Source organism: Oratosquilla oratoria, chromosome 16 (assembly GCF_046742065.1).
Source record: "Oratosquilla oratoria isolate Oo_2021 chromosome 16, ASM4674206v1, whole genome shotgun sequence".
Lineage (NCBI taxonomy): Eukaryota > Metazoa > Arthropoda > Malacostraca > Stomatopoda > Squillidae > Oratosquilla > Oratosquilla oratoria.
The window spans coordinates 10,790,843-10,817,180 of NC_134792.1; the positions used below are offsets into that span (position 1 = coordinate 10,790,843).

The 26,338-nt window shown below is 41.8% G+C and overlaps 1 protein-coding gene across 6 annotated transcripts in view; it reads right to left on the reverse strand.

Annotated features, from left to right (window-relative positions):
* The window catches only part of Synj (synaptojanin), a 312,743-nt gene that overhangs the window by 205,442 nt on the left and 80,963 nt on the right, over positions 1-26,338 (reverse strand). For all 6 annotated transcript variants that reach the window (XM_076199351.1, XM_076199352.1, XM_076199346.1 and 3 more), the window contains 2 exons: positions 24,694-24,867; positions 24,175-24,405 (listed from right to left, as the gene is read on the reverse strand). In XM_076199351.1, coding sequence (XP_076055466.1) covers positions 24,175-24,405; positions 24,694-24,867 — 405 coding nt within the window. The remainder of the gene's footprint in view (positions 1-24,174; positions 24,406-24,693; positions 24,868-26,338) is intronic.

Below are 26,338 nucleotides of genomic sequence, written 5' to 3' on the forward strand. Positions count from 1 at the left end.
AGCACCCTCACCCACTCCCAATTTCCCTCTGCCCTTACCCCCGATTAGTACTCCCCTTCCTTTGTCCCCGATCTCTCCTTTCCCCCCCTCTGACCCAGATCCTACACCTTCCCCACTACCACCCCAACCTCAACCCCAAACGGCAACATACAACACATACAAGACACACATCAACATATTACAACACAACATTGACGGTATTAACACGAAAAAACATGAACTTGAACACTTTCTTAAACAACACAACATACACATTGCGATTTTACAAGAAACAAAACTAAGACACTCACACAAAACACCATCATTTCATAATTACACCACCATCAGACAAGACCGGACTGACGGCTATGGCGGTGGACTCATCACCCTGATCCACCACTCCATCTGTTTTGTGGACACAAGTGCCACAACCAAAATTCTCCTCCCTACCACAGATAACACAACAGAAATCCAATCCATTCGAATCCACACAGGCAACAAATCAACACTGACAATAGTTAACATGTACATTCCCCCCCAATCATCCCCCACAGTTCCAGACACCTTCAGGCCTCATTTTAGCCAACTAGCCTCAATCCCCAACCTGATCATGGGTGGAGACTTCAACGCCAAGTCGTCTGCCTGGTATGTCGACAACCCTGACACAGACAGAGGGCTTGATATACAGACTCAGTTTGACTCATTGACTATCATGAACAACACATAATCATGCACATCCCACACCAAGCCCTCTACACTCCCTCCTCTCCTGATATCACCTTTTGCTCCCCCTGCCTAAACCTAACAACATCATGGAGAGTGGTCGGAACCCTTGGCTCTGACCACCTTCCAATCATCATCACCACCAAAACAAGATGCACCCCAGTTGGCCACAGACACACTTACACCAATTACAAGAGAGCTAACTGGGAAGCTTTTATTGAAAAGACAGAACAACATTTTGAAACACTTAACAGTACACCAATCACAAAAATAAACAATGCTGTGCACACTTTTAATACAATCATACAAAATGCAGACAAGAGATACATCCCTAGAGGCAACAGAAAATCACACAACCCCAACTTCACACCAGAAATCCAAAGCCTCATCAGACAACGTGACACACTTAAACACGGTACCCCCACACCTATCCCTCAAAACATAGCAGACCAAATACAAACACTAAACACTGTGATTGCCAATAAAATACATGAACAAAAAACACAAAATTGGCAAAACTTTATCAATACACTTGATCACAAAACAAACACCAGCAAATTGTACAAAACACTCAACAGCATTACACTATCCAACAGTAACACTACACGCTCTCACGCAGCAATAATCACAACAACAGATAATCTACCCTCAAACAGACAACAAGCAAACGCACTCATACGTCATTTTGCACAGACAAGCCATCTCACTTCTCACCCTGACAACCGACGCACCATTCGACGTAAGAAAGACTTTCCCACAGACTCAGACTATATACCCTTCATAGACAGTCAAACAAAACTCATAATACATAGTCTCAAGCACTCATCTGCCTGTGGCCCTGATAACATAAGCAACATCCACCTAAAACACATTGAACCACAAGGTATACACGCACTCACAAACATTGCAAACTACAGCTATTCACACAACACTATACTCGACATCTGGAAGCATGGTAAAATAATCACCATTCCAAAACCGAACAAAGACCCAACAATCCCAACATCGCACCGCCCAATCACACTTCTCTGCACCCCCTCTAAAGTCATTGAATGCCTAATACTTGTTACACCACATATTCCCCTTGCTGACTCACAACACGGTTTTAGGCCACTACACTCCACAAACACTCTTCTGACAAACCTCACACAAAGAATTTTAGATGGCATCAATTCAGATAGGCCCCACCAAAGAACACTTCTTATAACATTAGACATTAGTAAAGCTTTTGATGCTATCCCCCGCCACAACCTAACAAATAAAATATATAAAACAGACATGCACAATAACACCAAAAGATGGCTGGCCAATTATCTGGCAGGTAGGAATGCTTACGTGTCATATAATGGCCAATCATCGCACATCAGAAACATTAAGAACGGAGTACCACAGGGCTCAGTTCTATCCCCCACACTATTTAAACTATACATGCATGACTTACCCACGCCAGACACCTCAGAAATACAAATCTCTTCCTACGCAGACGACATAACAATCACATGCACACATCGTAACACAGACAAAGCTGCAGAAATAATCCAGCCATACCTTGACACACTCAACACATGGTTCATCACAAACAGACTCAAAATAGCTCCAACCAAATCTACAGCAACACTTCTCACCAACTGGACAAAAGAACACAAATACATACCTCATCTCAACATCAACAACACTCTAATACCACACACAAACACACCGAAAATTCTTGGTGTAACATACGATACATCCATGTCTTTCAAACAACACATCACAAACATAAAAAACAAATGCACACCCAGACTTAACGCACTTAAGTCAATCACTGGAACAACATTTGGACAAAACAAAGAAACTAATATAACAATATACAAACAATGCATACGCTCAGTGTTGAATTATGCGAGTCCTGCATGGGCTCCTAATCTCAGTGAGACACACCACAACACCCTTCAAATCATACAAAACAAAGCCCTAAAAACAATTACAGGCTGCACAAATACAACACCTACAGACCATTTACACCATGAAACAAAAGTCCTCAAAGTCAAGGACCACCTCGACATGAGAGGCACACAAACACTTGCCGCAGCCACCACAAACACATTACACCCGCTACACTATATAGCAGAACACCCACACACACCAAGAAACATTAAAACAACACCCAAAGACCTTTATCACGCACAGATACTCTCTTCTCTTCCTCCACAACCACCAAATACCAGCCTCCGGAAACATATTCATAATAATATCTCACCGCTCCATTAACACAAAGACAACACACTGCTGCATGCCAGACCCCCTGATATCCACCCTTCTGAATCCTCTCTCCCACGAAAGGACAGAGTCCACTTGGCCAGACTGCGGTGCGGTCACCACCCAGCACTTCTAAGCTACCAGAAGAGGCTGGATGACCGCATTGTGAACAGCTGCCCAGGATGTAACACTTCACCCCATACCATACAACACATAATGGAAGACTGCATTATACACAATCATGCACGCAAACAACACAACATATGCTCTATAAAGGATTTGTGGGAAAACCCAGTTTCGGCTATGGCATTCCTTGGGGAGACGGGACTGCTCGGACAGACAGTCTAGGGAACGACAACAACAACAACTACACTCAACAAGCTGATCCCTCTGTAACTACTACACTCACACTTGTCCCCCTTTCCTTTGTAAAGCGGAACTATACAGGCACTCCTCCAGTCCTCCGGCACTCTACCCTCTCTTAAACAAATATTAAATAACCTCACCAGCCAGTCCACCATAACTGTACCTCCTTTTTTCAGACATTCTGCATGGCATCCATCCAACCTAGGTGCCTTACCTGCTCTCATCATCTTAACGGCTGCTTTCACTTCATCCTTCCCTATTTCTCCTCCATTTTCCTCACTCATCACTCTCATTTTCTTAGTGCTTCCCACTGCAACTACCTTTCCCTCCCTATCCTCCTTCACATTTAGCAACTCCCTAAGATACTCTGCCCACCTTCCTCTCACTGCCTTCTCTTCCATCATCATCTCTCCATCTGCACCTTTTACCTTTTCTTCTCTATTTGATTCGCCTCCTCTTCCTCTTTTAATTTCCTTCCAAAACATCTTTTTATTACTTTCAAAATTTTCTGTCATAATCTTTCCCCATTTCACATCTGCTCTCCTCTTTGCTTCCTTTATCTTATGCTTAACTTCCTTTCTCTTTAATTTGTACCTCTCATATGATTCCCTCGTCCTATTTTGTAGCCACTCTATGAATGCCTGCTTCTTCTCTTTTACACCCTTCTTTGCTTCCTCATCCCACCACTCACTACCCTTCCTTCTATTTCCTCCCGCCCTCCTTGTTCCACACACCATCTTTGCACACCTTATGACTCCCTCCTTGAACCATCCCCATTCCTCCTCCACTCCTAGTTCTACTCTATCCTTTACTCTCTCCCACTCTTCTCTCATCTTCTTCTTATACTCATTCTCCTTTTTTTCCTCATTTAAGCAGTTCACTCTAAGTACCTCCCTACCTTTTGCCCTTTTCCTCTTTCTCCACTCTCAACTTACCTTTCACCAGGAAATGATCTGATAGTCCCACACTCTCTCCCCTTAGAACATGTACATCCTTAACTCTTCCTACCATACTCCTGGTCACCACTATATAGTCCATTAACGCTCTATCTGCCACCCTTCCATCCACCACCCTCTCCGATGTGTAATTATGCTTGACTTTCTTCTTAAACAGTGTATTTGCTATCATCAACTCTCTTTCAAGACACATCTCCACCATCAATTCTCCACTACGATTTTTACCTGGAACTCCATACTTGCCGATCACTCCTTCAATTGGTTCATTTCCTACCCTAGCATTTAGGTCTCCCAATACAACTACATTGACATTTCTCCCTAATCCCTCTATGCACTCATTTAAATCTACCCAAAAAGCCTCCCTTTCCTCTACGCTCTTTTCACTACCAGGCCCATACGCACTTACAAAAATCCGCATCTCCTTTCCCAGCTTCACCTTCATCCACATCAACCTTGATGACACCTCCTTCCACTCCACTACCCAATTACTTATCTCTTCACTTACTAGTATAGCCACCCCTTCTCTCCCTTGTCCCCTCTTCACTCCTGAGTACCTCCCAGCTTCACTCCCAAACTCACAGTTGCCCTTTCCTTTCATTTTAGTTTCACTCAAAGCCAGTACATCCATCTTTCTTCTCACAAACATACTGCCTATCTCTTCCCTTTTACTCTCATCTGTACCACATCCACGCACATTAAAAGACCCAAACCTTAGGTTACTGGTTGGAAAGCTCCCAGACCCTCTTATGCCTTTACTTTCTTTTTTAGGAATATCCCCTTTTGGGGATACAGGTAGTAGGACTCCTAATCCCATCCCCCGTCCCTTTTTTGTCGCCTTTTACAACTCAAGTGGAAATACTTGGTGGCAGTATTCTTTTGCCCCCACACAGGGTAGGTAGGCGAAAATAGGAAATGAATATTCAGAGAAATGGTACAGGGGTTGGGGGACAGCATAACAGAGGGATAGTCGTAGTATAAAAGTGTCATCATTTCTCTATGTACAGAGTTTTCCTCTATCACAGACAAAATGATGTGTGGCTCTGGTCTGTAGGGGCGCCTCATATAGACCCTAAAGTATCAACTGCATGCTACTCTGCCACAATAACATGCAGCCAATACCCCAGACAGGGTAAATACTTAGTGGCAGTATTCTTTTCCCCACACCACAGGGTAGGCAAAACTATGAAATGAAATTCAGAGAAATGGTACAGGACAGCAACAAGGTGTTGGGGGACAGCATAACAGAGGGACAGTAGCAGTATAATAAAAGTTTCATCATTTCACTTGCCATAACAACATGCAGCCAATACCCCAGACGGTGATTAGTGTTGGCTCCAATAATAACAAAGGATTACAAAGGATTACAAAGGCGGAGCATGCCGACAGGAGACCTTTTGGTCCATATCTAGGTCGGATGCGAAAAAAAAAAAATCATAATAATAATAAAATAATAATTATAAAAAAACTATAATAATGTATGCAACAAACAAAATACATAAATAAATGCATAGGTATAGTTGAATAACAAACAGGTAAACAGTAAATAATAATAAATTGACACATAACTAATAATAAATGAAAATCAAACAGACAAATGATAACAAAGCAAAAACAAATAATATAAAATAAATTATAATCATTACAGCATCTTGCTTAGGTGTTTATCTAAATGAGTCTTAAAGCTTCGAACTGAACTACATTGCACTACCTGTGCAGGAAGTTTATTCCATTCATTAACTACACGGTTGGCAAAGTTGTTTCTACCTACTTCCAAATTGAATCTATTTCCGGATAGTTTGAGACCATCATTTCTTGTCTGATTCTCATTCAATGTGAAAATTTTGTCACTTTTGATGTTGTCAATTCCCTTTAGAATCTTAAAGACCTGTATCAAGTCACCTCTGAGTCTACGCTTTTTTAGGGAAAACAGATTCATATGTTTTAGTCGATTTTCGTATGATTTATTTTTGATATTTGGAATCAGTTTTGTGGCTCACCGTTGTACTTTTTCCAGTCTGTCAATGTCTTTAATGAGATTCAGTGACCATACAGAAACAGCATATTCCAAATGTGGACAAACTAACGATATATATAGCTTGTTAATGAGCGATGGACTTTTGAAATCAAAAGATCGCACAATCAGTCCTAGAATCTTATTTGCTTTCTCAGAGGCTGAAATACACTGCTTGGATGATTTGAGGTCGTTACTGATAATTACGCCGAGATCTTTTTCACTGTCCACTTTTGTTAACGAATTTCCAAATAACTTGTAATCGTACTTATTGTTGTTTTTACCTATGTGCATTACCTTGCATTTACTCGTGTTAAATTTCATTAGCCACTTTTCAGACCATTGCTGTACAAGGGGACATGGATGGAGAATAAAAATATGTTACAGAAGAAACTTGAAAAAGAACAGCTTTCCCCACAGAGTGGTGGATGTATGGAATAAACTAGATAAAACAAATGTGTGTGCAAAACAATACATAAATTTAAGAGCAATTTAGACACAGAGATGGGACATGAGTGTAGCTCCCCTTACCGTAAGATACAACTAGGTAGATACACACGACTCACATGGCGCAGTGGTAGCCCCTGTGACTGCCACTACGGCAGTCCAGGTTCGAATCTCACCTAGGGCTGAAATAATTTCAGTATTTCTGTGCTGAGAGTTCTTACTACAACTCTTGTGGGCAGGGAGTTAAGGGTGTGTGTGCGTGTAAGGTCACAGCATCACCTACAGATCAGTCATGTATGAGCTCCGAGTTCTCTTCCGGGAGGGAAATAGATGTTGAACACAAGTCTAACACGTGATCCAAGACCATGGTGAATCACACATACACACGCACACTGAAGACCCAGACTAGATATCAAACTATAACCTGAAAGACACGGGCTCTGTAGCAATAAAAGCCTTAATGGATATCTTCAACCACTGCTGGTTCCACAATGGTACCCCAACAATCTGGAAAAAGAGCACACATAATCCCCATTCTAAAACCAAACAAACCACCAGAAAACCCACTGTCACAGAACTCTCTCTCCACCTTTCCACTATATCTCAACACACATACCTATCTCACCCAACTAACATGGAAAAAAGGGCCATTCCACCAATACAGGGCTCATAAACTGTTATTCAATTGGACTTGCCTCTTGATGATGTTTAGCTTCTAGTTCACTAACAGGGGAAACTACTTTAAACGAGAGGACTTACACTGGAAGGAGCTCCTACAACAGAACTACACCAACAGAAGACCTATCCTTTCTCCAGGACCACACAATTCCAAGTGTCTGCTCCCCCCCTGCTATTGACAAGGAAGTGACCAATAAAGAAAACAGGTGGCACTGCAGTGACTACATAAGAGAATAGACTCCACCACCAATGGGCAACTTTTTGCCAAATGCACCACATACCTGAATAATAATAATAATAATAATAATAATAATAATAATAATAATAATAATAATAATAATAATAATAATAATAATAATAATAATAATAATAATAATAATAATAATAATAAAAAAAAAAAAAAAAAAAAAAAAAAAAATAAAAAAAAAAAAAAAAAAAAAAAAAAAATTACCTACTCCATGATATAATCAGCCATCCAAACAGGTGGTTTTGTATTCTTTTGAAGATGCTGAAGATCTTGATTATCCTCAACCACTGATGGCTCCACACGTTCTTCAGGACGCAATATCCCACTTGAATCATCACTTGCATCTTCAGAAGGGGAACATGAACCCATGACCAGACAGACATCTAACACATGTCTTGGCACATCATCGACTGATATATTATTTCACGAGTTCACTTGGGTAGCAATTCCCCTATCCCACTCAGTGGTAGTGTGTGTGGCAGGTGGTTTTACCCAAACCTCCTCTCCCATTTTAATTGCCAGGCTATCTAGGTCATCATCCACCTTCCCAGGGTTCACCAAAGGGTATCTCAAATCATAGGTGTACACAGAGCATTGCAGCACAGACAACTCGTTTTGTCCAGACCTTGGTGTACTACATACATACATATACCAAGGCTTTTTCCCCCTTACAAGGGAGGTAGCCAAAAAGGAAAAGGCACAAAATCCTTCCCACCCATTCCATCCCTGAATACACTCCACACCCCTCCACCCTCCCTCTTATCTTAGCACCTCCTGGTGTACTATTGTACCAATATACTTCCTTAATGGGAGAGATCCCTCATCTCTCAACAATGGCCTTAATGGTCCTGAGATGCCTCTCTACTTTTTCGTTCCTTTCTGGTCAGTAAGCAGCTCTGAATGCCTTCTCAATTTTCCACCAATGCAACACATTTCCCAAAGATGTTGTCCAATTCTGCTGTGATACACTGTGGTTCTTCTCTCTTCAATTTCCTTCACATCACAAAGCAACCTGGCCTGCAATCCACTATGGATAAATAGGGAATCCCCTTGTTATGAGTCACATCAACAGCCAGGTGCGGCCAGTTATATTCAACACTAAGCTCACCTCCCTTTTGCACCACAGGAGCAGGATCGATTGACTGACATTGGACATAACTTTTCACAACCCTCTTCACGGAATCTCTAGAGACTTTTGGGTCCAACTTATTGGCCAGATATAAGGTCCCGTCTACTACCATGTGGTGTTTGTCATGTACTTCTTTCAAATTCACCAAGACACCAGCGCATGTGTGCTTGTTCATTGTTAACTTCAAGTCAATAATTGACATGTTCTCACCCAAGCGCAGCCATTCTCGCAATGTCTTGCTACATACATTAATCACCTCATCACCCATATGACATTTAACATTCATATTCAATTAATGAAAATCAAGCACTGGCCTCATTTTATTTTTTGTAGGTTGTTCCACAGCGATCAGAGCAAGATTGCCAATTTTTACTTCTTCCCTCAGGGCACAAGAATCCCTTCTGTTATCCGTCTATCAACTTCCTTCTCAAATTCTTCCCTTTTTCTCCCTTCAAGATTCTTATTGTACCAACTTACTTTATTATTCAATTTCACAGGTTGATCACACTTCCACAACCACTTGACAGTCCACTTCTGTCTATCAAACCAGGCATGGAAATCTGAATCTTCAATGACAGCTTTCATACAATTCCCATCACCCACAGTGGCCTGTGAGGGAGTGTGTGTGAGAAAAATTTGACGCAGCCTGAAGGAATTTCTCCCCGTCTTCTCCTTTTCTGCATGAGGGTATGGAGAGGGGGGGTCACTGATTTAATGAAGTGGCCTTGCTGTGGATGTGTTGTGTCTTGTGACACTGCTTCTGACCCAGGGCATTGGACAAGATGCAGGGATGACCCATCATACAGGAGGTGCCAAGATAAGAGGGAGGGAAGAGGGTGGAGGGGAGTGGAGTGTGATAGGGATGGAATGGGTGGGAGTGGTTTTTATGCCTTTGTTTTTTGGCTACCTCCCTTATAAGAGGGAAAAAAGCCTTTGGTATATGTATGGCTCTTACTGTTAAACACTTACTTCCGACATAAATTTTCAATGAACCTGTGCCCCTGCACTCAATCTGGCTTACATCAAAAGCATTAATGAAGATACCACCTTCATAGTTAGCTGTATACTTAAAGTGAACTACCATTAACGAACATTCTGCATCTACAAGAGCCTTTGCATGAGCATCATTAAAGCATCAATATGTAGTACATTATAATATGCCTTCACATTGCAAGGGTGGCTACAGGCTCAGTAGTCACCCATTACTCATTTCCAGAGTTCTGTTTTTGACAGTGATTAGCAGTTGAAGCAACTCAACTCTTGTTCCCTGCAATCCCTAAACAAATGAGGGCCACCACAACAAAAACACTTCCCTTTCAACATGCTAGTGTTAAGATTCTTTACTTTCTTATTTAGTTGTTCCAAAAGTCAGTTGATAAACCACCTTGCTGTCTTGACGCTAAAATTCTGGCGTGACTAATCAATTCACTCATAGCAAATGTCAGCACATTTGGAACTCATACATACATATACCAAAGGCTTTTTCCCCCCTTACATGGGAGGTAGCCAAAAGAAAAGGCATAGAAACCACTCCCACTCATTCCATCCCCTACATACTCCACTCCCCTTAACCCTCTTCCCTCCCTCTTATCTTGGCACCTCCTTGATGACGGGTCATCCCTGCATCTTGTCCACTGCCCTGGGTCAGGAGCAGTGTCGCAAGACACAGCATATCCACAGCAAAACTGCTTCATTAATTCAGCGGGCCCCCCTCTCTGTTCCCTCATGCAGAAAAGGAGAAGACGGGGAGAAATCCCTTCGGACTGCATTAATTTATTTCTCGTACATACTCCCTCACCCCCCATCCCCCACCCACTCCCCCTCATGCATCACAGCATCATCCACACACAACCATTCTCCACTTACCCTTATCTTCTGTCCTCTCCCATCCTTCCTCAACAGACATTCCTCTCTTTCCCAATGCCCCTTTTACCCCATCCATCCATCTCATCCTAGGTCCCCCCCTCATGTTCACTCCTTCCACATCTGCATTCCACACCTCTTTTACTAGTCTTTTTTCACTCATTCTTTCCATGTGTCCAAACCATCCTAATACTCTTTCATCAACCCTATCTCCCAGCTCCCTTTCCACCCCTGTTCTCCTCCTCACCTCATTTCTCACTCTATCTAGCCTAGTAACCCCCATCATACTTCTCAGGCATTTCATCTCAAACACATAAAAAAACTCTTCTCTCTTCCTCTCTCATGTTCCATGTTTCTGCCCCATACAGTGCTGTCGGCACAATCACTCCTTCATACAAGCTCCTTTTAGCATCCATTTCCAATGTCTATTTCTCGTTACACTTTTTGATCCCCCCAAGGCATTTACTTGCTTCTCTCAATCTACATTCTACCTCCACCTCCACTCCTCCCTTTCCTGCTACATTTGCACTCAAGTATCTAAAACTATCCACTTCCTCCAGTCTCTCTCCCTTAATACTCACTTCCAGCCTGCTGCCCCTTTCACCCCTTGTACATCTCATCACCTTACTTTTACATACATACATACATATACCAAAGGCTTTCTCCCCCTTACACAGGGGGTAGCCAAAAAGAAAAAGGCATAGAAATCACTCTCACCCATTTCATTTCCCATATATTCCACTCCCCTCCACCCTCCTCCCTCCCTCCCATCTTGGCAACCTCCTGGATGACGGGTCATCCCTGCATCCTGTCCACTGCCCTGGGTCAGAAGGAGTGTCGCAGGACACAGCACATCCACAGCAAGGCCGCTTCATAAATTCGACAACCCCCCCCCCCCCCCTCTCTGTCCCCTCATGCAGGAAAGGAGAAGCTGGGGAGAAATCCCTTCGGGCTGCATCAAATTTTTTCTCATACATAATTCCTCACCCCCCCATCCCCCACCTTACTTTTACCCACATTTATCTTTAACTTCCTTCTTTCACACACTTTCCCAAACTCTATCACTACCTCAATCCCTCCTCTGGTCCTGCTACAAGTGCAGTGTCGTCCGCAAATAAAACTGGCTTATCTCCCACTTTTTTTTCCATTTTCTTTAACCATCTCCAACCCACTACCCACTACCCTTGTATTCACCTCTCGCACCACCCCATCTATGTATAGATTAAACATCCAGGGCAACATGACACATCCCTGACCAAGTCCCACCTTTACCTCAAACCATTCACTCTCTCCATTTCTAATCCTAACACAAGCTCTACTACTCTTGTAAAAACTCTCAACTGCTCTTAACAGCTTTCCTCCTATATATCTGCAATACCTTCCACAGTGCCTTCCTGTCTACCCTGTCATAAGCCTTTTCCAAATCCATAAAAGCCGAAAATACATCCTTACCTTTTCCCACAAAAATCTGATCTACACAACCCCTACCTGTCCTAAAACCACACTGTTCCTCACCAATTACTCCCTCTGTTCTTCTCCTAATCCTCTGCGGTGGGGGAAAAGAATGCTACCACCAAGTCTTCCCACTTGAGTCGTAAGAGGCGACAAAAAAATGGGACGGGGGATAGGACTAGGAATCCTTCTACCTGTAGCCCCACAGGGGATATTCCTAAAAAAAGTAAAGGCATAAGAGGGTCTAGGAGTTTTCATTTGGAACTCACTGCAAAGAAACACTAATATGATCTGGGAAGCCATTAACAAATGTCAACTTCATCACATTTTCCAAACCATTTCCAGTAAAGTTGGCTAAACTAACCAAGCTTTTAATCTCATTAGCAAAAACATCTATTGGTTCCCCTGTCCACTTCTTATGAGCTAATTTCTCAAAAGCAACAAATGCATCATCAGCAAAAGCAGTTTTTTATTTTTCTTTGTTTCTACATTTACCTGTTCATCACCGCTGAATTCCAAATGTAATGCCAATGATCTCCCTCTAAATACAAGGAAATATAACTGGCCAAATCACTTATTCCCTGTAACATTGCTACCAAGGTTACTTTCTTCAACCACGACACGTCACTTTCACCGGTAAATGGCTCATGTCTGCTGTAACTTAGGAGGCCATGGTTGAACTATTCATCAACGAAAAGGCCCTAAATAGTTTGTTATTCAACTGAACTCACCTCTTGATGACATCCACCTTCTACTTCACTAACATGTGAAACTCTATTTTAAATGAGAGGACTTACACTGGAAGAAGCTCCTACAACAGAACAACACCAACAGACAACCTATCCTTTCTCCAGGATTGCACAGTTCCAAGAGTCTTTTCCCCTACCCCCACCCCCACCACTACCCCCAAGAAGGTGACAAAGAAAATAGATGGTGCTGTAGCAACTACCAAAGAGAATGAGCTCCACCACCAACACTAACGGGCAACTTTTTGCCTCCTCTCCACTATACCTCAACTGGTAGAGAAAGAATCAAAACACACATACCTATTTCGCCCAACTAACATGGATAAAAGGGCCATTCCATCAATACATGGCTCATAAACCTCAACCAATAATACATCATATATATACCAAGGCTTTTTCCCCCTTACAAGGGAGGTAGCCAAAAAGGAAAAGGCATAAAATCATTCCCACCCATTCCATCCCTGAATACACTCCACACCCCTCCACCCTCCCTCTTATCTGAGCACCTCCTGGATGACGGATCATTCCTGCACCTTGTCCACTGCCCTGGGTCAGAAGCAGTGTCGCAAGACACAGCACATCCACAGCAAGGCTGCTTCATTAAATCGGTGACACCTCTCCGTCCCCCCATTACATAAAAGGAGAGGACGGGGAGATATCCCTACGGGCTGCATCAAAATTTGCTAACACATACTACCTCACCCCCCATCCCCCTGCCCATTCCACCTCAGGCAATCACAACATCATCCATATACAACCATTCTCCATTCACCCGTCTTCTGTCCTCTCCCGTCCTTCCTCAACAGACATTCCCCTCTTCCCCAAAGCCCCCTTCACCCCATCCATCCACCTCATCCTAGGACGTCCCCTCATGTTCACTCCCTCCACATCTGCCTTCCATACGTCTTTCTTCACTCATTCTTTCCATGTGTCCAAAGAGGATAGCCCCCCTCCCCCCCAAAAAAAGACAAATTCCACTCCCACCCATTCCATCCCCATATACTCCACTTGAATTCACCCCCATCCCTCTCTCTTATCTTGGCTCCTCCTTGATGACGGGTCATCCCTCCATCCTGTCCACTGCCTTGGGTCACAAGTAGTGTTGCAAGACACAGCACTTCCACAGCAAGGCCACTTAATTGAATCAGCAACCCCCCCCTCTCCATCCCCGTAAGCAGAAATGGAGAAAATAGGGAGAAATCCCTTTGGGCTGCATCAATTTATTTTTCACACATACTCCCTCACCCCTCATCCCCTCCTTTCCATGCATCACAGCATCATCTATACACAACCATTCTCCAATCACTCCTATCTTCTGTCTTCTCACATCCTTCCTCAACAGATATTCCCCTCTTTCCCAATGCCCCTTTTACCCCCATCCATCCATCTCATCCTTGGTCACCCCCTCATGTATACTTCGTCTACCTCTGCCTTCCTTAGGGAATTTTTTCAAACCATCCCACTACTTTTTCATTAACCCTATCTCCCAACTCCCTTTCCACCCCCATTCACCTCACCTCCTCATTTCTCACTCTATCCAACCTGGTAACCACTATCATACTTTTTAGGCACCTCATCTCAAACACATTCAAACTCCTCTTTTCTTTCTTTCTTATGTTCTATGTTTCTGCCCCATACAGTGCTGTCAGCACAATCACTCCTTCATACAATCTCTCCTCTTAGCATCCATTCCCAACGGCGAGCCACAAAACCGATTCCAAATGTAAAAAATAAATCATACAAAAAGCAGGTAAGGCACCTGGTCTGGATGGATGCCATACAGAATGTCTAAAAAAAGGAGGTACAGTGATGGTGGACTGGCTGGTGAGGTTATTTAATGTTTGCTGGAGAGAGGGTAGAGTGCCGGAGGACTGGAGGAGTACCTGTATAGTTCCACTTTACAAGGGAAAAGGGGACAAGTGTGAATGTACAGTAAAACCCCGATTATCCGAAAGCGGATTATCCGAAAAACGGGATTATCCGAAATTGATTTGGATTATGCAATTAATTTTTTTTCTATACTAAAACGTTATAAAACATAAAAAATATGAAAATAAATAAAACTACATATGTACCGTATTTTCCGGACTATAGCCCGCACCGTTATATGACCCGCACCCCCTTACACCTTAGTAAAAATCCACACAAGACCCGCACCGCTGTATGACCCGCAGTCATATGGCGTGCGAGGCAGTGTAGATCCGACGATGTATACTACCCATGCATGGGTGGCCACAGGCACAGCTCACGGCGGTTGTTGTTACGGCCGGCCGTTGACGTGATGATCAAAGTAATTTCAAAGCTGAGGCTTTTTCTAAATTTTCTGTTTCATCAATGCTTATGTCATTTATAAAAAAAAAAATATATGTTTTCCGATATTAGCAGGTTTCTTGGTGATATCTTGCTTTTCAGGATTCATCACAATTTGGTTTCTGAAGCTGCCACTAGATGTAGTGGTAGCTTCGATGAAAGAGGGGTGATCTCGAAAGTGTGCAACTGATCTTACGATGCCTTTGGGATGGGTCGAAGACGCGGCATTGCGATTCATGATCATGATACTAGTATTCCTCCAGTCCTATTTATTTCTGATTGTGATGAAGATGAAGAATAACCAACAAATTACATTTCAATATATTTTATTGCACTTATATATATATATTACAAAGAACCTTAATAAATTTGTGTAAATAATGCCATAAAACCCTGTTTGATTGTTTACCGGTAATTAATCAATTGGTTTATAAATGCCATACAAACACTGGTAATTAATTTTTAAACCAAACAATTTCCAATGGTTAGTTTTCAATAGAATAGAACAATAATAGAGCACATTACTGAACTGTTATGAACAGAGTCAATGGAGCACATCGTTATTAGAAAAAAAAAAACAGTGATCACAGACGACAGTCAATGTTTATGAAGGCGTATCATCGCTCACGAAGCCATCGAATTCCTCATCCTCTGTATCGTCATGGAAGAGGTTGTGGTATAAATCGGCCAATTCTGATGCAGTGACCTCATCCGTTTCCATTTCGATTTCGGATTCGTCCGATTCCTTTTCCGAGTCGTAGCATGCATCGAACATTGCAGGATGGCACATTTCTGATTTACGGAAACCGTTCTGAATAGTCGATTCTTTAATTTTCTTCCATGCTTGAATGACCCACATGTAATGCACAAATTTAGCATTAAGGAATCAGGTACAGTTTTTAATTTGTAATTGCGAAAATGGCCGCCCGCTTGTTTTTGTTTGATCGCGACACACGATGTTGGTGTTGGTACCGGTCACTTGTATTGTTTTCATGCTGTTTAGTTAAGCCTGTTTTATTTGTGATAATGCCTTTATTAATAACAAGAGCATGTAAAGCGGGTAAGACAAATCCTACCTTCTCTTTGTCATTTGTCTCGATCGTATGCGCTGTATTATGACTTTAATCAACTTTCATACGACGAATCCGGTCGAGAGGGCACCCAGCTAAACTAATCGTTCATTTTTTTTTTTTTTTTTTTTTTTGACTGAGTAAGAGGGCAATTTCTAACCAGAATCCACAGATGACCCGCATCTTTATATCACCCGCACCCCCGAAATTTGGCCCCTTTCTGAGGCAAAAAGCCGCGGGTCATACACCGAAAAATACGGTACTATATTAACACATTTAAAATTGATAAGAACAGTTAAAATGAATATGTATTAAGCGTACTACTGTTTATGTATGTGTATGTATACACCCGTGTGCGCGAGTGTGTGTATTTGTGTGTGTGTCTGTTTGTGTGTGTGTGTCTGTTTGTGTGTGTGTGTGTGTGTCTTGTGTGTGTTTGTGTGTGTGTGTTTGCGCTTGTGTACATGTATGTGTGTGTGTTTGTGTATGTATACGCACGCGCGCGATTTTGTGTATTTGTGTGTGCGTGTTTTGTGTGTGTGCATTTAAGTATGTGGGGAGTGGAAGGGTTGTGGAGTGATGGTGACGGAGGCAGGGAGTGGCGGAGTTGCTTTATTGTGTTCGTCAGGATAGTGGAAGATATATGTATGGAATAATTCTTGTTCTCTGTTACGTATAAGGTATGTACTTCAACACGAAAAAAAAAAATTGTGTTCCATCCACAACTTGAGACTGATGGAGAGAGAGAGAGGGGGGGGGGAAGGCACAGGACACACACACACACACACAAAGTATGTCAACACGAAATATATTTCTGATAAATCTGGATTATCCGAAAAATCGGCTTATCCGAAAGAGGCTTCCCCCCTTTGGTTTTGGATAATCGGGGTTTTACTGTAGTAGTTTCAGAGGGATTAGCAGTGTAGTTGGGAACGCTTATGGGAGGATTTTGATTGAGAGGATTAGGAGAGGAACAGAGGGAGTAATTGGTGAGGAACAGTGTGGATTTAGAACGGGTAGAGGTTGTGTAGATCAGATTTTTGTGGTAAGACAGATATGTGAAAAAGCTATAGGAAAGGGGAAGGATGTTTTTTGGGCCTTTATACATACCGTATTTTTCGGTGTATGACCCGCGGCTTTTTGCCTCAGAAAGGGGCCAAATTTCGGGGGTGCGGGTGATATAAAGGTGCGGGTCATCTGTGGATTCTGGTTAGAAATTGCCCTCTTACGCAGTCAAAAAAAAAATGAACGATTAGTTTAGCTGGGTGCCCTCTCGGATCGGGGATTTGCGGGGGGGACCGACCGGATTCGTCGTATGAAAGTTGATTAAAGTCATAATACAGCGCGTACGATCGAGACAAACGACAAAGAGAAGGTAGGATTTGTCTTACCCGCTTTACATGCTCTTGTGTCGCGATCAAACAAAAACAAGCGGGCGGCTATTTTCGCAATTACAAATTAAAAACTGTACCTGATTCCTTAATGCTAAATTTGTGCATTACATGTGGGTCGTTCAAGCATGGAAGAAAATTAAAGAATCGACTATTCAGAACGGTTTCCGTAAATCAGAAATGTGCCATTCTGCAATGTTCGATGCATGCTACGACTCGGAAAAGGAATCGGACGAATCCGAAATCGAAATGGAAACGGATGAAGTCACTGCATCAGAATTGGCCGATTTATACCACAACCTCTTCCATGACGATACAGAGGATGAGGAATTCGATGGCTTCGTGAGCGATGATACGCCTTCATAAACATTGACTGTCGTCTGTGATCACTATTTTTTTTTGTAATAACGATGTGCTCCATTGACTCTGTTCATAACAGTTCAGTAATGTGCTCTATTATTGTTCTATTCTATTGAAAACTAACCAATGGAAATTGTTTGGTTTAAAAATTAATTACCAGTGTTTGTATGGCATTTATAAACCAATTGATTAATTACTGGTAAACAATCAAACAGGGTTTTATGGCATTATTTACACAAATCTATTAAAGGTCAGATATCAACAGATACCATTCACTAAAAATCATCGAAAAAGTACTTTTTAAAAGCATACAAATAAAGTTTTTACCTATTACAGAAGAATTTATTCAGAAAATTCACTTTTAATTGCGCCTCGCATACCACTTTTCCGAAGTCTAGATATTCAGAATAACAATATTGTTTGTTTGGCAACTGTGACGTCACGAACGCGGAATTCCCCGAACCTTTCCCGAAGCGCACGGGCGGAATGTTTCGAATAGCAGACGACGCAATGAAATGAAGACAAAACTGATTTTTGCCAAATTTTATAAGATGTAGATGGTGGAATTTTATAGAATACTGTCAGTATGTTTTTCTATGTAAATTAAACTGTAAATACAAAAAGTTATTGAAGTCTTGATTTCTGACCTTTAAAGGTCAGATATCAAGACTTCAATAACTTTTTGTATTTACAGTTTAATGTACATAAAAAAAAACATACTGACAGTATTCTATATAATTCCACCATCTACATCTTATAAAATTTGGCAAAAATCAGTTTTGTCTTCATTTCATTGCGTCGTCTGCTATTCGAAACATTCCGCCCGTGCGCTTCGGGAAAGGTTCGGGGAATTCCGCGTTCGTGACGTCACAGTTGCCAAACAAACAATATTGTTATTCTGAATAACTAGACTTCGGAAAAGTGGTATGCGAGGCGCAATTAAAAGTGAATTTTCTGAATAAATTCTTCTGTAATAGGTAAAAACTTTATTTGTATGCTTTTAAAAAGTACTTTTTCGAGCAATACGATGATTTTTAGCAAATGGTATATCTGTTGATATCTGACCTTTAAGGTTCTTTGTAATATATATATATAAGTGCAATAGAATATATTGAATTTAATTTGTTGGTTATTCTTCATCTTCATCACAATCAGAAATAAATAGGACTGGAGGAATACTAGTATCATGATCATGAATCGCAATGCCGCGTCTTCGACCCATCCCAAAGGCATCGTAAGATCAGTTGCACATTTTCGGGATCACCCCTCTTTCATCGAAGCTACCACTACATCTAGTGGCAGCTTCAGAAACCAAATTGTGATGAATCCTGAAAAGCAAGACATCACCAAGAAACCTGCTAATATCGGAAAACATATATATTTTTTTTTATAAATGACATAAGCATTGATGAAACAGAAAATTTAGAAAGCCTCAGCTTTGAAATTACTTTGACCACCACGTCAACGGCCGGCCGTAACAACAACCGCCGTGAGCTGTGCCTGTGGCCACCCGTGCATGGGTAGTATACATCGTCGGATCTACACTGCCACGCACGCCATATGACTGCGGGTCATACAGCGGTGCGGGTCTTGTGTGGATTTTCACTAAGGTGTAAGGGGGTGCGGTTCATATAACGGTGCGGGCTATAGTCCGAAAAATACGGTACATACATATACCAAGGCTTTTTCCCCCTTACAAGGGGGGTAGCCAAAAAGGGAAAGGCATAAAATCATTCCCACCCATTCCATCCCTGAATACACTCCACACCCCTCCACCCTCCCTCTTATCTTAGCACCTCCTGAAAGACGGGTCATCCCTGCACCTTGTCCACTGCCCTGGGTCAGAGGCAGTGTCGCAATACACAGCACATCCACAGCAAGGCAGCTTCATTAAATCGGCGACACCCCCTCTCCGTTCCCCCATTGCATAAAATGAGAGGACGGGGAGAAATCCCTTCGGGCTGCGTCAAATTTTGTTCACACATACTACCTCACCCCCCATCCACCCGCCCATTCCACCTCATACAATCACAACATCATCCATATACAACCATTCTCCATTCACCCCTGTCTTCTGTCCTCTCCCGTCCTTCCTCAACAGACATTCATCTCTTCCCCAAAGCCCCCTTCACCCCATCCATCCACCTCATTCATCCTTGGGCCTTTATGGACCTGGAAAAGGCTTACGACAGGGTAGACAGAAAGGCACTGTGGAAGGTTTTGCGGATATATGGGATAGGAGGAAAGCTTCTAGGAGCTGTCAAGAGTTTTTATGAGAGTAGTAGAGCTTGTGTCAGGATTAGAAATGGAGAGAGTGAGTGGTTCGAGGTAAAGGTGGGACTTTGTCAAGGATGCGTTATGTTGCCCTGGCTCTTCAACTTATACATGGATGGGGTAGTGCGATAGGTAAATGCAAGGGTAGTGGGTCAGGGATTAGAGATGGTTAAAGAAATTGGAGAAAAGTGGGAGGTGAGCCACCTGTTGTTTGCAGACGACACTGCGCTTGTGGCAGGATCGGAGGAGGGATTGAGGAAGTTGGTGACAGAGTTTGGGAGAGTATGTGATAGAAGAAAGCTGAAGATAAATGTGGGTAAAAGTAAGGTGATGAGATGTACAAGGGGTGAAAGAGGCAGTAGTCTGGAAGTGAGCATTAAGGGAGAGCAACTGGAGGAAGTGGATAGTTTTAGATACTTGGGTGCAAATGTGGCAGGAAAAGGTGGAGTGAAGGTGGAGGTAGAATGTAGATTGAGAGAAGCAAGTAAATGCCTTGGTGGATTAAAAAGTGTAATGAGGAATAGACATTTGGGAATGGATGCTAAGAGGAGACTATATGAAGGAGTGATTGTGCCAACAGCGTATGGGGCAGAAACATGGAACATAAGAGAGGAAGAGAGAAGGAGTTTGAATGTGTTTGAGATGAGGTGTCTGAGAAGTATGATGGGGGTTACTAGGCTGGATAGGGTGAGAAATGAGGAGGTGAGGAGGAGAACAGGGGTGGAAAGGGGGTTGGGAGATAGGGTTGATGAAAGAGTATTAGGATGGTTTGGACACATGGAAAGAATGAGTGAAGAAAGACTAGTAAAAGAGGTATGGAAGGCAGATGTGGAGGGAGTGAACATGAGGGGACGTCCTAGGATGAGGTGGATGGATGGGGTGAAGGGGGCTTTGGGGAAGAGGGGAATGTCTTTTGAGGAAGGATGGGAGAGGACAGAAGACAGTGGTGAATGGAGAATGGTTGTATATGGATGATGTTGTGATGCATGAGGTGGAATGGGTGGGGGGATAGGGGGTGAGGTAGTATGTGTGAGCAAATTTTGACGCAGCCCGAAGGGATTTCTCCCCGTCTTCTCCTTTATGCATTTGGGGACGGAGAGGGGGGGGTCGCCGATTTAATGAAGCTGCCTTGCTGTGGATGTGCTGTGTCTTGCGACACTGCTTCTGACCCAGGGCAGTGGACAAGGTGCAGGGATGATCAGTCATCCAGGAGGTGCTAAGATGAGAGGGAGGGAGGAGGGGTGTGGAGTGTATTCAGGGATGGAATGGGTGGGAATGATTTTATGCCTTTTTCTTTTTGGCTACCTCCCTTGTAAGGGGGAAAAAGCCTTGGTATATGTATGTATGTACAAAAATCGACTAAAACATATGAATCTGTTTTCCCTAAAAAAGCATAGACTCAGAGGTGACTTGATACAGGTCTTTAAGATTCTAAAGGAAATTGACATCAAAAGTGACAAAATGTTCCCAATGAATGAGAATCAGAGAGAAACAATGGTCTCAAACTGTCCGGAAATAAATTTAATTTGGAAGTGGGTAGAAACAACTTCACCAACCATGTAGTTAATGAATGGAATAAACTTCCTGCAGAGGCTGTGTAGTGTAGTTCAGTTCGAAGCTTTAAGAATAATCTAAATAAACACCTAAGCAAGATGCTGTAATGACTATAATTTATTTTATATTATTTTATTTGTTTTGTTATCATTTGTCCACTTGTTTATTACCATTTGCTTGATTCTCATTTATTATTAGTTATATGTCCATTTATCACTATTTACTATTTACCTGTTTGTTTATTATTTAACTATACCTATGCAGTGGACAGGATGCAGGGATGACTCATCATCCAGGAGGTGCCAAGATAAAAGGGAGGGAGGAGGGTGGAGGGGAGTGGAATATATAGGAAATGGAATGGGTGGGAGTGGTTTCTATGCCTTTTTCTTTTTGGCTACCACCGTGTAGGGGGGAAAAGCCTTTGGTATATGTATGTAGGATTTTTTTGCATCCAACCAAGATATGGACCAAAAGGTCTCCTATCGGCATGCTCCGCCTTTGTAATCCTTTGTAAATGTTTATTTCTCATTACACTTTTTAATCACCCAATGCATTTATTAGCTTCTCCCAATCTACATTCTACCCCCACCTCCACTCCTCCCTTTCCTGCCACATTCGCACCCAAGTATCTAAAACTATCTACTTCCTTCAGTCTTTCTCCCTTATTACAATAATAGTGCAAAAATAACTGTTACTCAGTAGTTTCAATGACCAAAAACCCACAGCTTCACAATAGCTGGCAACAGTCCTTGGGCCCTTCCATACATTTCTCTGAGAAGAAACTTTCGACCATGTTGTATTTGTTTCTATGAAACTGGCTTAAGTAATAGGAGAAGGGAAGCCGTCATTGATTGTCAGCTTTCCATTTATGAAAAGCAGCAGGAAATACAGTTGAAGTTGACTGAGAGACATTTTGGGCCTAGTTCTGAGACAAAGTGTCAGCCCCTCGAGGTTTTATCTACAGATGGAGGTGAGGTTGACAGGTTTTGCAAATGTGCAGCAGATTCTCTCCACTGCCCAACTTGAAAGATTGCCACAAGTGCTGACAAGAACTAGAAGGCTTCAGCAAGAATGTGTCACCTAACAGAACAGGAATGGAAGCAATAGACATGCATAAAGTTTTTGATACAGTCCCTAGACAATTCCTTTTGGTATACAGATTTATACATGGATAAACAGAAATGTATATACACAATAATGACAAGAAATGAATGACACACTTCCTGGTTGGCAGAGGTACACAAAATTAGCCTGGCAACAAACTCCAATTGCTCCAGATGCAACCATCACACACATGACAGAACACTTTATTCTACACTACTCTACACTCACCCTAACCAGACACTACTGCAAAACTCTTTTCTGAGAGACTAAGAGGGGATGTAGGCTGGGCTGTGGAGTCGGAACACAAAACCTCCAACTCCAACTCCTCTATTTTTGGCACCACCGACTCCTTTTCATGTAATTAACTGATTATGGCCTACATATTTTATAAAGCCTATACAACACACATATGCTCCAATCTTGAGTAGACTTATATAATTATAACTGGTTTATATCAAAGAATAAAGATATATGTTATAGTGTGGCTTTTCTATGTTTGACCTTCCATTAATACTTTATAACTGAAGTAGAGACAAAATTTTTGAAAGGATATTGAAAAAAAAATCAGTAAATTAAAAAGATTCTATAATGTAAGACATTTGGCATAATATATATCTTTGCAAATAAGTGATAAGTACATTTCAAAAACAAAAATACTGTACTTTATAACAAAAGTTGAAATATCTTTGTAAAGGATAGAAGAGATGGTATTATTGCATTAGTCTACAGTTGAAATCATAATTATCCTACTGTTTGGCAACACAGCAGTGGGAGAAACCACCAAACTGATGGAGTGATGGAAACGATGCATATGGAACTTGACAGGAATATTAGAGCTCCCATGACTGTGTCTCAACAGGTGTAAAATGGAGGTGTTTATTTAATTTATTCAAGTAATACTTTGGATGTTTAATGGTCTATGTATAAATTTGAAAGCCAGTGTTGCACAAGGACATTTTGGGGGTTTAGTGGAATGACCATGAAGATAAGACAATGAGATTTATTACATTTTATAAAACTTTTTTTTTTTTTTTTTATATATAATCTACTTATAAGGAGTGTGCACTGCATAACTCAAAGGCCTTATAAAGTGTAAATTTAACTGGAGGAGGAGTCGGTATATTTTTACCGACTCCGACTCCAGTGACACCGTAATTGCTTCTGACTCAGACTCAGACTCCACAGCCCTGGCTGTAGGTCTCCTAAAAGAGAGATCTGGGGCAATGGATTGACCGATTGATTATAACAAATCAAAGTCTATACTACTAAGACTTACTTTTGAGCCCTGTAAGGCACCCGTTCCAGCATAAATTTGACTGATCCGATTACCGTTATCCTTCCACATCTCTTCTAACTTTTGTGTGAAACGCTGCATCATAACATAGTTTCCAAGAACACCCAAGTACTCCAACATTTTCTGGAGCATATCCAATCCAAGAAATGTTTGAACACGATTTGTCCGATCTAGGCAGTCCAGACAATTAGATCGTATGCTGCCCTGTTGCATCTGCAAGAAAAGTGCAATGAGCACATAAAATGTATCAGATTCTACATATACCTAATATTCTAACAGAAAATACATCAACACTGAAAAGTACTGAAAATCAAGACCTCTGTTTGGCTCATTAAAAAATAAAAAATAAAATAAATAAATAAAATAATAACAATAATATACATAATGATTATACAAATATCCTCTCCTGAAGGAGGCTATGAAATGGGGATAATAATTCCAATTATCAATATTTAACATACATTCTAAGACAACTACTAAAAAATATTATTCACCACTTACTGACTGGACAACACCACTGCGTGAACAAAAATAGCCAAACTCTTCTATTTCATTGCTGATTTGTGTCTTTAGCTTCTTCGCTAAATTTTCAGTGTTTCCTCCACGACATTCCTGGTGAAAATCAAAGACAACATGCTGTCCATCTCTACTCCATGGGCAGTTCTTGTGTTGGATCTGTAATTAAAAATAAATGTATAGGAATATTAGTCGTTTTACAAATATAAAATAACCAGATTAGGAGGGGAACAGAGGGTAATTGGGAAAGAACAATGTGGGTTTAGGAAAGGAAGAGGATGTGTGGATTATATTATCATAGTAAAGGAGATATGAGAGAAGTTTTTGGCAATTTGTAAGGATGTCTTCTTTGCTTTCATGGATCAGCAGAAGATATATGACAGGGTTGACATTTATGAGATAGATGGAAAGGGTGAAAGGGGCACTGGATGCAAGAGGAACATCTGTCAAGCAAGGTAGAGGGAGTGCAAAAGATAGTTGGGAATGGAGTGTGGTTGTAAAGCCATCCATCCATATACCAAGGGCTTTATCCCCCTTACCAGGGAGGTGGCCAAAGTCACAAGGCATATACCTACTCCACCCATTTCATCCCCACTTATTTCACTCTCATCCACCACCCTTTCCTCCCTGTCTGAGATACTGGCTGCATGTTACTGTATGATAAAAATCTGCTCAGTAGCATGCAGCTGATACTTTAGAGTTTATATGGGGCATCCCTAAGACCAGAGCTACACATCATTATGCTGTCTCCCCACTCTTGTACCACTTCTCTGAATATATATTTCCATTTATGCCTACCCCTGTGGTAAGGGAGGAAAGAATACTGCCACCAAGTTTCTCACTCACATTACAAACAGCAACCAAAACAGGATGGAGAATGAGACTGGGCATCCTACTCTCTGGAGCCCTAAGTGGTAAATTCCTACAAGAAATCAAGTGGTCGTAAATAGATGGGGAAATAAAACAGGCTGTCCTGTCAATATCTCAAGTGCATGTGGAAGAAGGAAGGGGATCACAATATAATGAAACAGCTCCAGTTTTAGGCAAAAGGTAGACTTTTGGATCCCTGAATTTGGAGAAGGCATACGAGTATGACAAGGTGGCTAAGAAGGCATTATGGTACCTGCTGCAGATGTATGAGACAGGGGGTGGGCTAATGAGGGTGGCCCAGTTCTAACATGAGTACTAGAGCTTCTGATAGGGTAGAGAATGGAAAGATTGAGTGGTTTCAGATGGTGAGGCTGAGGTATTGGCTGCATGTTACTGTGGGGTTAAGAGTTGCTCAGCAGCATACAGCGGATACTTTAGGGTCTACAGTATCCCCCCGCTATTCGCGGGGGTTATGTTCCTTCCCTTCCCGCGAATCCCAAAAATCCACAAATTGTTGATGCAGTTTTAAAACGCCTATGTATAATATTATATACTCTAATATATGCTTCCCAAACACATTCTAAAGACAATCTTACTCATTAATACAATAATAATTACATATAACACACCAAAAATTTGAATTCAACAATCACTTTGAGAACCCACACACAACTGAGTGAGAGAGCTGTTTAGCCTCTTGCACATGAAGATGCTTGTGACATCACATCTTCTGCAGCCAATCGGCAGGAAGGAGAAACGA